This window comes from Opisthocomus hoazin, chromosome 8 (genome assembly GCF_030867145.1).
Source record: "Opisthocomus hoazin isolate bOpiHoa1 chromosome 8, bOpiHoa1.hap1, whole genome shotgun sequence".
Classification (NCBI taxonomy): Eukaryota; Metazoa; Chordata; class Aves; order Opisthocomiformes; family Opisthocomidae; genus Opisthocomus; species Opisthocomus hoazin.
The window spans coordinates 22,862,585-22,878,541 of NC_134421.1; the positions used below are offsets into that span (position 1 = coordinate 22,862,585).

A 15,957-nucleotide genomic window follows, 5' to 3' on the forward strand; every position below is an offset into this window, starting at 1 on the left:
ATAAATTAAAAGCTTCTTAACAACTACAGTTGTGATTTTTTTTTTTTTTTAACTTGGAACCAACAAACTGTATTTCTCAGCTGAAGCGCAGATAGAAAGCCTGATCTCCTAGAACACAATGCACAATAATCCAAAGGCCTACATAGAAAAATCACTGTGTGTGTGCCACAGTTTTTACGTATAGATGGAGAAAACCTAATAGTCTACTTTTACTGATTTCAAAATCCTACGTGTAGTCAGTGAGAAGTGAAAGACTATAAAATAAAACTTTCTTTCAAGGAACAACTTGCCACCTGTCCTTCGTCCTGCAAAAGATCTGCAAAAACTGAGGATATTTTGCTTGAGTAAACAGAATTTTAATTGAGCATAAACAAGTGAACAGCAGGCATGTGATTTCCATAAGTATGCATGATTCAAAATAAAAAAAGGTTTAAAAATCTGGGGCCATAAAACCAACCTCAATTTTAAAAGGTTTAGGGTCTAAAAAAAGGTAGTGCGTATATGGCAGGCTTTTTTCATCACAAATGGATTCTTTAAAAGAAATTGCCACTGACAATTCATCATTTATAAGAACTGTTTCCAGTATGGCAGAAGTTATCTAGCACGGCACTAAGGAACACATTTAATTTTCAGTATGCTTATAGCTTTATTAGAGCCAATGGCTTTTTCCATGCTTAAGGCCAAGCATATGCTCAAGTACTCTGCCAAGACAAAAGCTTACAAGTTTGTCGTTTGGATTGCAAAGCGCAGCTTTTTATCCCAGACCACTTTTTCTTGCATGTCATCAGCACTGGTGATGCCACCACGGTTTCCAATGCATTCCAGGGTGCACTCAGCATTTATTGGGGCACAGATGGTGCTCCTTTCCTTGGCTTCTAAAGATCATTTAAAACAAACTTGGCTATCTGCCTCTTACCCTGTTCTTATACTTGGTATTGCCACTGTAAAAATAATAATAAACTCTGATCTAATCTGGAAGCCTTTTCTAACTCACACACAAAATTTGGCAATATGATTATCAAGTACAGTCAGCTCACTCGAAACCAGAGAACCCGATAACGCATGAATGCAGCACGTTAGGCACAAGCGATCAAGAACAGGAACAAGCAATCCACAAAACAATCAAAAGAACAAAAATGAGAAACAATTTTTCTAGTAACAAACTATTCAATCCTGACTGTATTTGATGGCTCTGTGGGTGTTTCTAGAACTGTAAGGATTATTCAACAGCTTAACCAGCAATTAGCAAACAAACAGGCTGATTTGTAAGGCAAATAAAGAGCATTAGCATGACAGGATTTGTCATAACAGTGAGCAAGGTTTTTTCCAACAGACTCAATGCCTCAAGTTTGCATTGTGCTGAGAATTTGCAGTGTTTTCCCCTATGGGCAGCACAGGACATTTATTTCCCAAATTCTGAAAATTATTTACTAACTTCCGAGCAAGCACAAAGCAACCTCTACAGACACCCAACAGACAGACAATCTGTGATGATATTCCAGTAAAAATGTCCTAAGGCAAGATAATGTCAGATTTCTCCAGCAGATCTTGACAAAAAAAGTTCTTGAAGGTGCAGCTAACCAGGCCGCAGGTGCACATGGCGGTCAATGGGTCTTAGTCACCCACCCTCACAGGCTTTCAGCCTCACGCAAAGCACGTGGACGCTGGAAAAATCACATGTCGTGTGCATCAAAATATGTACGACCGAACTCAGATGGGGCTTGGGGGGGGTGTGGAGGGCTTGGAGAAAGGTTAATCAGACCGCTTGGAAACGATGTGCCTGAGTCAGGACTATTTTGCTGCCCCACTGGTAACACAAGGTGAGCAGCCAGAGCATGCTGCCAGGATCCGGGGCCAGAAACGGGCATTTTAAGCAGTCGCCATGACTTCAAAACAACTCAACAAGAGCATGCACGGATTGCTAAAGAAATCACTTCTGAACAACCACCAAGTCCAGACAACTAGTTTTAGAAGTACATTTAAATGTCAGAAAGCCAGAGATTTGACCAAATAAGATTATAAAACATGCCCTAAATCGGTTAGCTCCTTAATTTGTTTTAAAACTGAGCAATGGCTAGTAATTTTGGAAGTAATTATCCTAGATATTTGGACTACAGTGAACTTAATAAACTAAATAAATCTAAATTAGCATATGGTACTAAATCAATATGACACTAAAATCATAATAAAAGTAATAAAAGTTCTGTCAATACGAACAATCCAGAAAAAAAACACTGTAAAACCTATATAAACAATAATCAGGTGTGGATGGTGAAGAGACTGCTCTGCAGCTAGCCAAAACTACTTTTTGTAGTTCGTTCCCTTTGAGGTAACGGAGTCTGGAGCCTCCTACGTCCCAGCCTCTCCTGCTGTCTCCTGGTCTTCTGAAACTCAGCCCTGCACACTCCTGAAACTTTGCAGTACCTCCTGGCGTGTCGTTGGCTTCCAGGAAATCCAAGCTGTCCCCTTTCGTTGGTATCATGCTCTGTATCTACACGACGCATAACTTGAAACTACTGGTATACTCAACACTTTCAAAATTACAGTTTGAGAACAAACTCCAAAGCATCAGCAACAACAATCCTGGCCTTACCTGCAGGATCTTGTACTGTCATTTCCTTGCGCTTCACCAGCAGCTTGTCTTTCACCCACGGGAACTCCTGTAAGGAATCCAAGAACGCATCAAAAGCCTTGGGTCCTCTGGTGGGGAGAATATCAAGGAGCATCATGGTCTTCCTCTGACTGGTGGTTTGGGATTTTATTTCTTGAACGTGACTGTCCGTGAGAAACCCTTCTTGGTAGAGATACTGAATAACAACTCCATCCACCAGCACCTCTGTGCAGAGCTCCAGGCGGAGGGAGCGTAAAAGCTGCTTGTCTCTGGCATCCATCTGGCAGCCTAGAGCATGAGAAAAGAGGTAGGGAAGTGCGTGAAGATTAAAATACTTCAACATTTTAACATCCAGAAGTGATGTCTGATACCTGGCAGCCTTTAGAAAGCATGATGCACTCAGAATCACCAGCCTTGGAAAACTGTTAATGACTCCCACCACCTTCTTTCCGCTCAGATTTCACTGTCTCACGAGCTAAAATGCAGCCTTATCTGGGAAACACTAGATGGGAAGAGAACCTTTGGCATTGTCAATACCAGTCCTTCAGTGGAATAAAACCCACGCCAAATAATCCCGCTCACTGACCAGTCAAGGTCCACGCTGAAGGCAGCTAGAGCATTTCCCAGTCCTTAAGAGACTCTACCTGCACAAAGTTCGAGAGACGTCACAGCTGACCGCTGCCACCCACGCCTCTGACGCTACTGCTGCTGCGGCACTTTCGCTGTTGCAGCAGTGCAAAGGCAGCAGCGGGGCTGGCAGAGGCACTACCGGCAGGCAGCAGCGGCAGCAGGGACCGAGCCAGCAGGTAGCTCTGGGCTACGCAACAGGTCTGAATGTCAGGAGGGGTGGAAATGCATGTGATGCACCAGGTCGTTCCTCCCCCTGGCTCATCCCGGAAGGCTGCTCTGGTGCTCAACTGATCTGATGATGAGAAACTTTCTTCAAATTTCCACCTCAAATTTATCCACCTTCTATTTATAGCTATTTGTTCTGCCAAAACTGCTCTTTAGCTTAAGCAGTTTTTCTCCCTCCCTGGTATTGACCCTTCCAACATGCTCACAGAAAGCAATCGGATGCCCTCTGCCAGCTTCCATTTCACTTGACTAATGCTCTGACTAGACAAAAGCTGGCAAAGATGCATTTTATAGTCACTCTACAGATGAGGAATCAAGGTCCTGCGAGACCAAGCAGCTCATCCAAGATCACACCAGGAGTCCGTGCCAGACCTATGAACCGAATCAAGATGTCTGCTCTAGTCCTTAACGACAAACATATCCCTACGCCCATTAATGGCACTTGAAAAGGAAAATTATAGAGTAATACAACGAAATACTTTTTCATGACTAAATCATGAAGTCAAAAAACTGCAACAGGTGTTGAGTGTGAATACCAAGAGAGTTCCTGATAATTGAACTAGAAGCTGCTGTTTGAAGAGCCAGCCTTCGCAGAAACTGTACTTCACTCAGCCTGGGGACACAAGGCGAGGCAGAGATTTTCAAAGCTTTTGTAAGAAACCTGCTAAATCAGGTTATATCACCTGAGGTGCCTGCTGACTGCCAAGGCCCCGTCAAAGGTCAGTTGGTTGGCCTGGTTGTTAAAATCTAGGACAGGCAATCACCAAAACATACGGGGACACAAATGGCATCTGGGCAGGATGTAAGAGCATAGGACCACGAGAGAGTGACGCGAAAACCCTGTCTGTGACACCCTCTGATAAAGCCACTTCCCGAAAACACTTCCTCCGAGTGCCAAAAGCATTGCTGGATGGCACCTTCCCAGGAGGACTCCATCTTTCCTGGGCTACCCCACACATTTCTCATATACTGAAGTGAGTTTTGAGGTGCCCACTGCCTTCTGTCTAGGGGTCATTTGGGAATTAAACAACAGCTATCCTGGCTCGCATCCTTAAAAAATGCCAGCTTGCTCAGCATAGCTCAAACATCAGACTCCACCATGGAGTGAGACGATGGTGCAAGCAAGGAGATGGAAAAAGAGCAGGCAAGAAAGAGAACTGGATTTCCCCATCTGATGTTAGGATGCTCATTTTGGACGGGTGAAGCTGAAGATTCTGGTCCCTAACACACACTACCTTTACAGTACCAGGAGCAATTACTGGACTAAAGCAAACCAAGATCAAAATTGGGCAGCAGATCCCGGCCATTTCTCCCTTCCAGGATTCCCTGACCGTCCCTGAGCTCATGAAGCGCTTGCAGAGTTCAGGACAGGCACCCAGCAGCAGCTCCAAGGGCGTTATCTCAACCCAGACACAAAAGTGCTTCAGATGCTGCGAAGCTCTTGTGCCCAGGCCACCAAGAGTCCCTGTCCAGGAGCCTCCTTGCCCACGTGTCAGATGAGGAACATCGGCTTCCCTAGCCATGGCACAGCACTTCATGAGTTTTCCTTCTTCATAATGAAAGCGGCCAATGCTATTCAAAAACAAAGCCCTTTCAAACCACCTCAGTTTGCACCCTCATGCACCGAAAAACGCCTGCCGAGCCATGAATCTGAAGTGGGAACTTCTGCTGAAAAAGGCCTTTGGCTTGCTGACTGCAGAGTGAGCACGAATGCGGTTTTAAAGCCCTTAACGTCAAGGGCCCTTAACACCAAGGGCGCTGGCCCAGTAAACGTCCAGGATGGGGTGTATCGATTCTTAAGGTCTTTTTTAGAGATTCAGTATTTCTTTGTGTGTGTTTATTGTGAGAAGGAAAGTCTGAGTCAGGAACTAAGCAGCCAGATAAGGAAATATATCAGGATTTTGGTGCGTAAGGCATAGAGATGGAGTTTAGCGCAAGATGAAATCAATTTAAATTAATTTTAATCACAGCCTATTTCTAGGGATTGAAAGTAAACTCTAAAATAAATTTTCTCTGGTAATTCTGGTGCTAGAGGGAAAGTAAGAAGATGACAAGTCCGTTTACCCAACTGATGACACGGCTCAAAGCTTCCCGAGACACTTCACAACCCACATCTTCACCACCGCAGAGCCAAATTTTCAGAACTAGACCCCCACGCCCTGCTGAGTGAGCGCGGGCCTCGGCTGACCACCGCACCAACACGAGCAGGTTTGCTTTCCCCTGGATCTGACACAAAACCTGCCCACAGCAGGGGTAAAACTTTTGCAAACCTTGACCCTAAAAAAAGAAAAAGAAAATAAAACAAACCAGCAACCCTTTCTGCTTCTGAACCGAACCTTCGCCTAGGTCTGGGCTGGGAACCCCCGGGCACCCTCCCGAACGCCGCCGGCCCCGGGCAGCTCAGGACTCGGAGTGCGCCCTCGCCTGCCCCCTTCGCTCAGGACAAGGCCCCCGCCCCCCCCCCCTCACCCTCCAGCGGTTCCGGGCGCCCGCAGCACGCCTCCCCCCCTTAAAATGAAGTTTCGCTTTTAACCCCTCCCTGTAACGCAGGCCCGGCAGCCGCCGCTCCGCCCGCCCGAGCCCCCAGCCCCCGTCGCGGCCCCTCCCTCCGGCTCGGCGGCTGCGGCAGGGGCGGGCGCTGCCTCCGGCCCGCAGCCCCGGCCGCCCCGGCCCGCCCCGCGGAAGCCCGGCCCCGCAGCGCGGGGGGCCGCTGCCGCCGCCCGGCCCCTCGGCGCCGCCCGGACTCCCGCGTCCCCCCCGGCGGCGCCCGGGGCAGGGGGAGCCGGGCCGGACCGAGCGGGAACTCCGGCACCGCAGGGCGGAGCGGGCGAGAGAGCGCCGTGAGGGGGGAGGCCCCCCCCACCCCTCGCCCCGTACTCACGAGAGGGGAGCGGGGAACTACCCACGGCGCCCCGGCGCCCGCGGAGCCTGCGCGGGGAGCACCATCTTTGTTGAAGGCAAGCGGGCTCCGCCGGAAGCCGCCGCCGCCTCCCTGCTGCGGGCCGGCCGAGGAAGGGCCGCCGCCGCCAGCCCCGCTGGGGGGGGGGGGGGGGGGGGGGCGCCGCCGCGGCCGCCATGTCAGCTGCGGGCAGCGGGTCGGGAGGCGCGGCCGCGTCCCACTCCCGCCATGTGCCCGGCCGGGAAGGTGGGCGGGGGGGCGCCGGGAGCGCGGAGCGGGGCTGGCTGCAGCGCCCGGCCGCGGCGAGCGGCGCCAGTGGGCGCCCGGGAGGGGCCGCCGGCCCCCGCGAGCCCGCGGCGGGCTGAGGGAGCGGGGCCGCCCCGCCGCGGGGGCCGGGCCGGGCCGGGTCCCCGCCGAGGAGCCGCCGCGCTCTTGGCACCCGCGTGGCGTGGAGTTTCGTGGGGAGCGGGAGGGCTGTGTCTGAAATTAAATTAGAAGCGACAAGAGCGGGGTTTCCGTGGCGCTGGGAGCAGCGGGGCCCGTTGCGCTCTGGGGACGCTGGTTCCAGTCCGCCCGCGCACGCTGGGCCGGGCTTCGTGCAGGTGCTGGTCCATCGCGGCAGGCGCGCGGCGGTGCTGTGCTGGTGCCTTCGTTACTTTCGCCTGAACGGCCGAAAAAAGGAGAAACTTCCACAGATGAAAACCATTCAGTCAGATCCAGCCTGTGCCTGCCACATTCTGAGCGCTGTGCACATTCCTGTAGTTGTATTCATCTGTCACTGAATACAAAAACATCTCTTCCGCGTCTTTTTATATGAATATTTGAAACCAGAGTGCGGTAGAAGAGAGAAAACTCTGATTCACAGAGCTATAAAAATGAGGCGGTGTCAGTCCCTGTCATGTATCATCCAAGAACTTTCTTCCGCCTTGGCGTAGGTGTAAGGTGTCGCACGGGCTCGCGCACTCTCAGCCCTTTGCTTTCACCCCGGGACTGCAATAGCGATGAAAGGGAAAGAAAAAACAACAACAAAAAGATCCTGCAGAGCTGGAATGCGCTACCGGGACACTGCGGGCAGCCACGGGAGAGCGGGAGAGGCGGCTGCTGCGCCTGCTGCTGCTGGAGATGTTGCCACCGCGCAAATCCCACTTGCGCAGTCCGTTCGGGCGAATCGGACGGAGTTAAGGGTATTCGGAAGCTTTGAGGGGATTTGGAAGTTAGTGGTGGAAACCTTTACGTGGCTTTCCTAGACAGGGTACCCAGGAAGTATTTGCCGTGGAAGGATGCGACTGAACGTGTTGCTCATAGAGCTGACAGACTGCACATGCTTAGCGTGACGCGTATCTGCGGAAGGACACGCGCTTGGTCACACTCAGAAAGCTGAGATCCTTCTCCTTTGAATTTCCTGTGGCTGACAGCAAAGTTAAGAATTTGTGTTTTGGGAATTTTGGACACAGAATGTAAATCACAGTCTGAAAGGACAAGTTTGTACGCTGGGTTTAAGAAATGCTTAAAAAATTATATGCATTTACTATGTGGCCAGTTTCTGCAGAGGTGCTATTAATTTGGAAATTTTAAAGCAGCATTTTGGTTTCATTGATATTATACTTTTATCTAGGATTATTTCCAGACAGCAGATGTGATACAAAGGATTTAAATTGCTTTTAAACACTTGATAAGTACTATCTTATTCCAATACATGTGCTAAACCAAGGTAAATGTTTCTTGTCTCAGGCACACGTGTTGGTCTTCTAGGAACACAGATGTAAAAAATTTAAATACTCCTATGGTGATGCATTAACATGTTTAACATATTTCAGGGTGATGCATTAACATATTTACTATGACCTTGACAACACTGGAAACCACACAAGTAAGTTGTCGTTGGTAACTCCGAGACAAGAAGCGTGCTGCTGTTGTAGTCCAAGTACAGCCGAGGTGGTTTTAAATTTCTGTGTCATGGGCAGTTTGTAATACCGGCTGTGAGGGAATACATCTGTAAACAACACAGTCGGGCACCAGGGAGCAGAGAGCGCCGCAAACCATCTATATGATTGTTGCTCAGCGCCGCGCTGCGCAGCTACCAAAAGCTCCCTTCCTCAGCTGCTTGTGTCAGAAGACTGCCAGCTAGGTTTTTTTTTCGGTCACGATCCAAGGAACTGTATTGTATCCGGAATTGGAGTGACCAAACTTGGAGACCTAAAATATCACATCATTGTAATCCTGACAGCTGCATTTGATTGCAGATAATATGCCTGCATTTTAAAATAGAAAACGAAGGCAAGCAGTTACATCACTTGCATTTACTGTATCTTTTTGCCAGATGAAGCAATTAGGATTATTTATTTTATACTGTCCAAGAATATCTTAAAAAGTTAGCAAGACATATGGATAGGTGCAGAACAGCTCCAGTTCCCGCTGGAGTGGATGGTAGCAGGCGCACAGCCAGCGTTGAGCCACGTCTCTGCTTACAGTCTAAACAGATGCGAAGGAGGAAAGCGGTGAAGGGAAGCAGAGAAGCCTAGGGAGGAGGAGGATGGCAGCAGAGGTCTGAGTCTGGATGAAGGCAAAATCCGGTGTTTCCTTTTGCTTCCGTGAGTTTATAACTTGCGCTGCAAATGCACTGGCGGAAACTGTAAATGCGCTGCTGGTGTTTGGGGTTCGTCTTTGGCCGTGCAGCCCAGGCACTGGTTGGACCCTGCGGTTACGGAGCGAGGATGCGCAAAGGTAATGTTCGGAAGTCCAAGGAGAGAAGCCCTTGAACTTTGCACTTCACTTCTGCTGGGGTTCATCCCTGGCTAAAGTCCTTCCGGTTCAGTTCTGGTCCAAGTTCAACAAAACTTCGGCAGGATGATTCGCCTCTATTCCAGTTTTAGGCACGAATATATATATATACATATATATATGTGTATATATGTATATATATATAAATTTGAGCTGGTTTGGGTTCAGCTCACCTCCCCACTGACTCTGCTGGGATCTCAAAGCTAACCGTGCAGATTAAAAAAGCATTTCCTAGGCTTTGTAGGTCAGTGGACCACGGTCAGTCCTGCACATCACTATTGTCAGACTTTTAGACTTGGAACCTCGTTCTCTCTGGTTCTATGGGTTGGGGAAGCGCCGGAGGCCGTCAGGCTGCGCTTCTGAGGATCACTGAATTTGGGGTAGCAAGTCCAAGTCTCTGGGGACAAAGCTAAGCAGCATCTCTTCTGGCAACGCTGTTCTCTTTGCATGTGGGTTATTCCAGGTCAGAATACCAGATTTTTAAATTTACCGTATGCTTTTATAAAGCTCACTTAAGAGTCCCAAATCTTTTTAGAAACGCTGTAGAAGTATAATGAGATTTAAAAAAAAAAAAATATTTTTAGAGGATCCTTTATGCTAATTAGAGTCAAGCTGTATCCTAGCATGTACATATTTTCTTTGTTTTCTACAGACTGATTTGTTTCTGCTGATAACAAGAGCCAAAATGTGTTTTCAAAACTAGTGCAAGCAGATTTAATCTATTAGGACTACGCTGTTTTCAATTGTCTGTAGGACAGCAGTCCAACTTTAAGGACAAAAGAAAAGAAATGAGCCTCTAGATTTGTTTATGAAAAACACATCTAATTGGCTAAATCTCTCACAAAACCTCTGAAATGAAGATGGAAAAAAAGAAACATGTATTGCATGGTTGCCTGTCATTTTTAGGAAGAAGAGGGCAGAAAACATTGCTGAATGTGATGCGTCTCAAAAACACAGTTCAAATACAAGTCAGGGTGGCCCAGGCTCGGTGGCCTGAAGAGTGGATGAGGGTCTTGGGAGCCATTGCTGTCCGCTGCCAGCCCACGCAACGATCCCTTCCTCCCTCTCCTCTTCCTCCCCACCCTGGTCCCCGTTGCACTCCCCTTGGCGAGTGGCTCTCCCTAATGCCACCACCCAGGTCTCCTGCCAGCCACTGAAAGCCAGGCTGCGGCCGCGGAGGGGAAGGTTCTGGTGGGGAAGGGCAGCCCAGCCTGCAGAGCGGGTTCAGGTGCGTGGCGCTGGGTGCCGGCAGGCTGGGGGGCTGGCAGGGGGCAGAGGGCATTTGCTGCTCCGAAAGTGGTTCCTTACCACTCCGGAGAGGGGGTGACGGCAGGACTGAAGTGCGTCGCTGAAGGGGATCAGCCCCTGGACTGCTGCTATACTTCATAACTTCCCATTCATTTAAATAATAAAGGCTTTAAATTAATTGCAGTTGAAAGAGAGCGGTGAGTATAAAATGTAGGTGACACGTCATGAACTTCCTTAAAAGTATTATTTTATTAAAAGGCATATCCAGCATGTAGGTAAAATATAGCACAGAAAGTTTCAGAACAGCTTAAACCATGGGGTTTGAAGTGACCATGTGTTGTCTCCACGTTTACATTAGTTTCAATAATAAAAATGTTTATTAACAGTATTGCAATGAATTAATTCTGACTGCTGTTTGCTTTGACAGAAATAATCTCTAGCCAGAAGTTGAATGCAAAGTAGTTAAAAGAAGCAGGCATCAGATGTGAAACTTCTGTATTCATTCCAGAAAAAAAATGAAAGAATCTCTGCAGTGAATTGTAATAAAAAACTTGCAGTTAATATTTGCAAAATGTGACTCAGTATTTCTCAGAATTTTTAGTCCATTTTCTACAACTATATGAATTAATGTAGTTCTCTGTTTGTTTTTGAAGTTTAATTTAAAGATGTTTTGAGGAGACAGATGGAATGCTGCAAGCCTCTAAATATTTACTCCAGACTTATGAAACTTGTTTTTAAATGTAAAGCAACCATTTTAATAATGTGAGAACAAAGAAAGAAAATTCACAGATTACCCCTAAAATCAAACATGGACAAATAAGTAGAAGAAATTTAAGATTCAAGTCTGAAACCTTTTCGCAAAACCAACTTCTTTTGTTTGCGTATTGCAGCATGTGAAATGGCTGACCAGCATTTTAGATAAAGACTGGAAGGTTGGTTTTATTTAGGAGGAGAATAACTACTGCTCTTTGTAGTCTTCTCTTTCTCTCCCAGGCTTTGAACTGGACAAACTCATACACAGTAACTACTTTTTTAAAGGTTCTTACTTTCAGGTTCAGCTTTTCAGGAGCTAGTAATGGTCTGTGGAAAGTTTTTATAGGTAGCCTGGCAAGAGATTTACCGCTGCGTATACTTTTTCCATACGTCCTGTTTTCAAACAAAAAATGCCCTTTGATTAAAAATTCATTTACTGTATTTTGTTCCCTTTCAAAGTGAAAGCTGTCTGCATGCACGGTTACAGGGGCTGTTTCAGCAGCCTGCAGCCAGCACTTCGTCCTCCAGCAGGGGAGTTAAAAGGAGCAGACGATTTTCCAGAAACCGGTTATCTGCTCACAGGCAGTTTCCCTCGCAGACAACACACGTCCGAAGTGCTTCAGCTCCCGAAGGAGCTGTGATGCCACGTCCACTGCAGTCTAGTTTCTAACTAGAATCTCACTTTCCTAACTTATTTTATTTTCTTCCCAGCAATGCAGCCATTCAAAGATATTACCATCCCTGCAGCTTAAGTTCCTGTCAATTGAAATATAGGTCACTTTTCACCCCACGCTGATAAATTACAAAATGTTAAGCCCACCGCCGACTTTACAGATGGGCAAAGCGCAGCTAATATATGCTCAGTCTTGCTTAATATTGCTTGTCCTAAAAGGAAATGAACTGGCTAAGAATCCCATAAACGATAACAGTTCATCCACAGCTTACTCTGTCCTCCACGCTGTGCCACTAAGCAGCACGCCGGGTAAGAAAAAAGCAAATGTGTGACGTGTGTCACAGGTGTGTCCGGAGCAACCCCTCAGAGCTGGAGATTCCCCCTGAGACGAGCTGAGTGTGGGTGCAGTCGGCCGGACAGATCCTGTTGCAGGGCTGCAACCTGCAGAGGTGCAACCGAATGGCAACAAGGTGTTCTGAAGAGGGGTTTTGCAGCCTGCAGATTACCAGTCTTACAACGGTTTCTCATATAATTCTTGCTGTCAAGCCTGATCCAAATAACCTCGGTGAAGTCAGAAGAATTTTCACTGGGCTTTGAATCTTTCCCCACATTTAACGTACCTCTGCATTTACTATGTGTTAACCAACAGTGCACCAAATTGCAATCCTCAGCTATGAAACATCAGTTATGGAACAATTTGACTGCAAACAAAAGGGTTTACTTATATAAACCCTGCCTGCCAGGGAAAGAAAAATTAGGGCAGGCACATTGAATTTAGGGATTTTTTTTTAGTATATTTTGTTCTTTGCAGCACTGAGCACTGAACTTTTCCTGGGTATTACCTGTTTTAATTTTTCCTATTAGATGTCAGCTTGTTGCTTATCCTAACGTAAATAGCTTTTGCTCCTGCATTTTTGTACTTCTGAATATCATAGAAAGTAATGATATTATTCTGGCATTTCAGTTCCTGGACAGTTAATGGCTCCAACTCCGGAAGAAGAAAACAAAACACAGGTGCTATCCTTTTTTTAAATAGGATTTAAGTAGAATAAAATCCACAGCTTAACCAGGGAGATTAAACACCGTAATTGTGCTGAGGTGTTTTTACATTTCCCTGGACTTTCTGAGAGGCGCTGGCTACTTCAGAGCCCTGTTCAACAACCTGATTAATAAACACAGTTAATCCCTCCTCCCCTTGGCAGCCCTGACACCAGGACAGACTGATTTTGCTGTAAGTGAATTATTTCCCTGGAGTGCGGTTACCTAGCCAGGCTTTGTGTGGTTTCAGGCTGCGCTGATACCAGTTACTCCCCTGGACCCTGACGCTCTGCTAAGACACCTGTCGGCATCGTGCCAGTCCTGATGGTCAGTTATTTGAAACACCTTGTAAGAAGGACCACCTCCTGTAGGAGCTGCTGCCTTGTCCGTGTTCTTTCCCTTCCGTCCCTCCTCAGCCACCAAAAGCCAGCCAGACGATTCCCTCCTCAGCAAGCGCTGCAGCTTCTCCTCGGGTTTCCTGCTGGCTGTGTTTTACCTGCCTTGCAGCGTGCCCTCTGTCTGAGACAGCAGAGGAGGACCAGCGATGGTCGGCACCGATGCCCCTCGGCCCTCGGCAGAAACGCCTCTGCCTCCCAGCTGCTTTGACTGATTTTCAGCCCGTTGTAGAAATTACCCAATTTCAGCCGTACTGTGGCGAACCGCCATGTTGTTGTAAAGCGAGCTCAGACCTTGGTGATCTGAAGTTATGTGTCGGTGGAATGTTGTTTCCAGGCATTTTCAGTCATGCTAAGGGCTTAGCAAAACACCGAGACCTGCCGAAGTGAACGCTAATAAAGAAGTGGTTTTCAGGAGCTAGGCTGAGATACCAAAGCAGCTTGTCATCCCCACTGCCTTTGTGTGTACAGCACTAACCAGCTCAGACCTTTTAAGCAATTTATAGTTATTCTACTTGGAAATGTTATGGATTATGTGTTAAAGGTTTCCTTTATTTCTGTAGTTTTTTTTTTAAATAAAATTTCTCCTTTTGTCAGAAAAGTTTCTTACAATTATTGAGGATCAGTAATACAATTTTTAGAATCCCTCAAGCCATTATTTCCTCTAGCAATCAACATGATACTTAGATTTATTTTAATGACAGCAAAGTCAGCAGAAGTTTTATTTTGCTTCGTTTTAAACGACTGTTAGACATGACACCCACGTCTAAAGGTATCTTTTTCCACTTCCATCATGTGCTTTGGCTTAAGAAGAACAACACCCTGACACCACTCGGCTTACTTTCTGCTAGATCCTAAGCTTACAGCCAAAGGAAAAAGTCCATAGGATTTTTATCAGGAATACAAAAAAAAGGCCTTGAACAGAACATGTAAGTAAAGTTTTTCTATGATCTTTAACAAGGTAATTTACCTACAGGGACACTTTGCTAAGATACAGGATTTCATGCAACTCCAGAACCCTGTCCTTCCCATCGTATGTAGATTCCGTTTTCCTAAGGTGATGAGACTTTTAGTAAGGGTCTCAGATTCAACAGCTCCACAGTTTTAGTGAGGAGTAAGTTCCAGATTGTTTTAAAAGACAAAAATAAACCCCTCTGCCCCCATATTCTAGTGAACAATTTTTCCTTCTTGCTAATAATTATATATTGTTTATCTAGAATGTGGTTACATAAAATATAATTAGGACAATACTGGCGAGATCAGATTAAAATAAAATTACTTCTAATGCAATGGGTGCAGCTGCCTGGTTACATTCCCGCTCTACCCACCCATCTTGTATGTGATTTTCCATCTCTTGGCCCTAAAACTAGCAGCAGGGAAATACCTATGCAACTAAAATGGAGCCATAGTTCACACTTCTGCTAGATTTAGTGCTAAACCAAATACAGTCACCAATTCCATTTTCATCATTTGTCTTGCAATTATTTTTTCTTATTTTCTTCAAGCATGAACTTTTAGGATTGTGGGATTCTCAGCTTTCCTTTAATGAACGTGGAGAGGTTTTCAGCAACTGACATTCCAGGTAAGCTGGAAAATCTGAAACCTCGAGACTCAAAAATGAAAAACCAAACCAACACATGGGGTGAAAAAAAAAGGCTTAGGATTAAAGTCCTTATCATGATTTATGGTTGACTCACGGGCATTGAACCTGTGAGACTGGCTTCACTGAACGCTCTGTACCAGCAATTCAAGATAGCACATATCAATTAGAAGTAATTTTTGGAATCTGAAGGGCCAGCGATGTAAAAGCTAGTGCTGCAAACAAGCCACAACAACATCCATAAAGCAGGGGGGTGAAAGCACTGGAACTTTTTAAAAAACGTTTGGACAACATGATCATGCCTGAAAATTCATGAGGTCTACATGCAAGATTTTTGCACCACTGTAATCCAATCATGTGCTATCCTTGAGATTTTTTGTACCAGAACAAGTCATTCCTCTGTGCTGCGTTAGAATGAAGCCGATCTTTCAGCCAGCTATAGTGTGGTTTAGTTTTACTAGCGCAATGCATCAACCCTAGGCCTGGCGTCCTAACGAGGACAAGAACTATGCTTTCATACAAAGAGGACTAGTTCCCCCTCCAGTCTGTTCAAAATATTGTTCACTGCTTCGAGCACACCATAGCTACAGACCCTACAATTCCTCACAGCAACTAATATGAATGACACAACGTGTAAGTCAGTATGCTCAGCGTTTGGTGACTTGATTCCACCTCACAGTAACTACTCTTGACTATTTACAAGAATCACCACCTTTCACTTTACTCGCACTCCTTGTAGCCTCTGTTCAGCCTGGTGCTTTGGAGGACCGCTAATACAAAGCCCAGCGAGCTGCCCTGCATCTGCCTCACCTCGCTCCTCCGAGCTTGGCTCGGCCGTGGGGTTATACCTGGCCTGCCAGTGCTTACAGCAGGCTGCCAGCAACAAGCCGTAAATCATTTCTTACATGTACAACACGACTGTCTCATTGAACTCCAAAGCTCTTCGCTTCTCAGTCTGCTTGTTCCAGCACATGATTTTAAATCCCCAGGCCAGGGGCTAGCCTGGAGGGAACTTAAAGGGCCGTATTATAATACGTTCGCCGCTGAGACCCCAAGCGTATCACAGCTAACTATCACCTTGGGTAATAATGCCCGGTAGTAGCA

At 46.6% G+C, this 15,957-nt stretch overlaps 1 protein-coding gene across 3 annotated transcripts in view; it reads right to left on the bottom strand.

Annotated features, from left to right (window-relative positions):
- The window catches only part of CRADD (CARD and death domain containing adaptor protein), an 82,178-nt gene extending 75,681 nt beyond the window's left edge, over positions 1-6,497 (bottom strand). Inside the window, exons 1-3 of one of the 3 annotated variants that reach the window (XM_075428529.1) lie at positions 6,348-6,497; positions 2,594-2,899; positions 1,673-2,491 (exon numbers count right to left, since the gene is read on the bottom strand). In XM_075428529.1, coding sequence (XP_075284644.1) covers positions 2,292-2,491; positions 2,594-2,891 — 498 coding nt within the window. In that variant the 5' untranslated portion in view covers positions 2,892-2,899; positions 6,348-6,497 and the 3' untranslated portion in view covers positions 1,673-2,291. Of the gene's footprint in view, positions 1-1,672; positions 2,492-2,593; positions 2,900-5,530; positions 5,849-6,347 lie in introns of those variants that run through there. The other 2 variants (XM_075428527.1, XM_075428528.1) reach the window with 2 other exon arrangements.
- Positions 6,498-15,957: the final 9,460 nt, after the last annotated feature.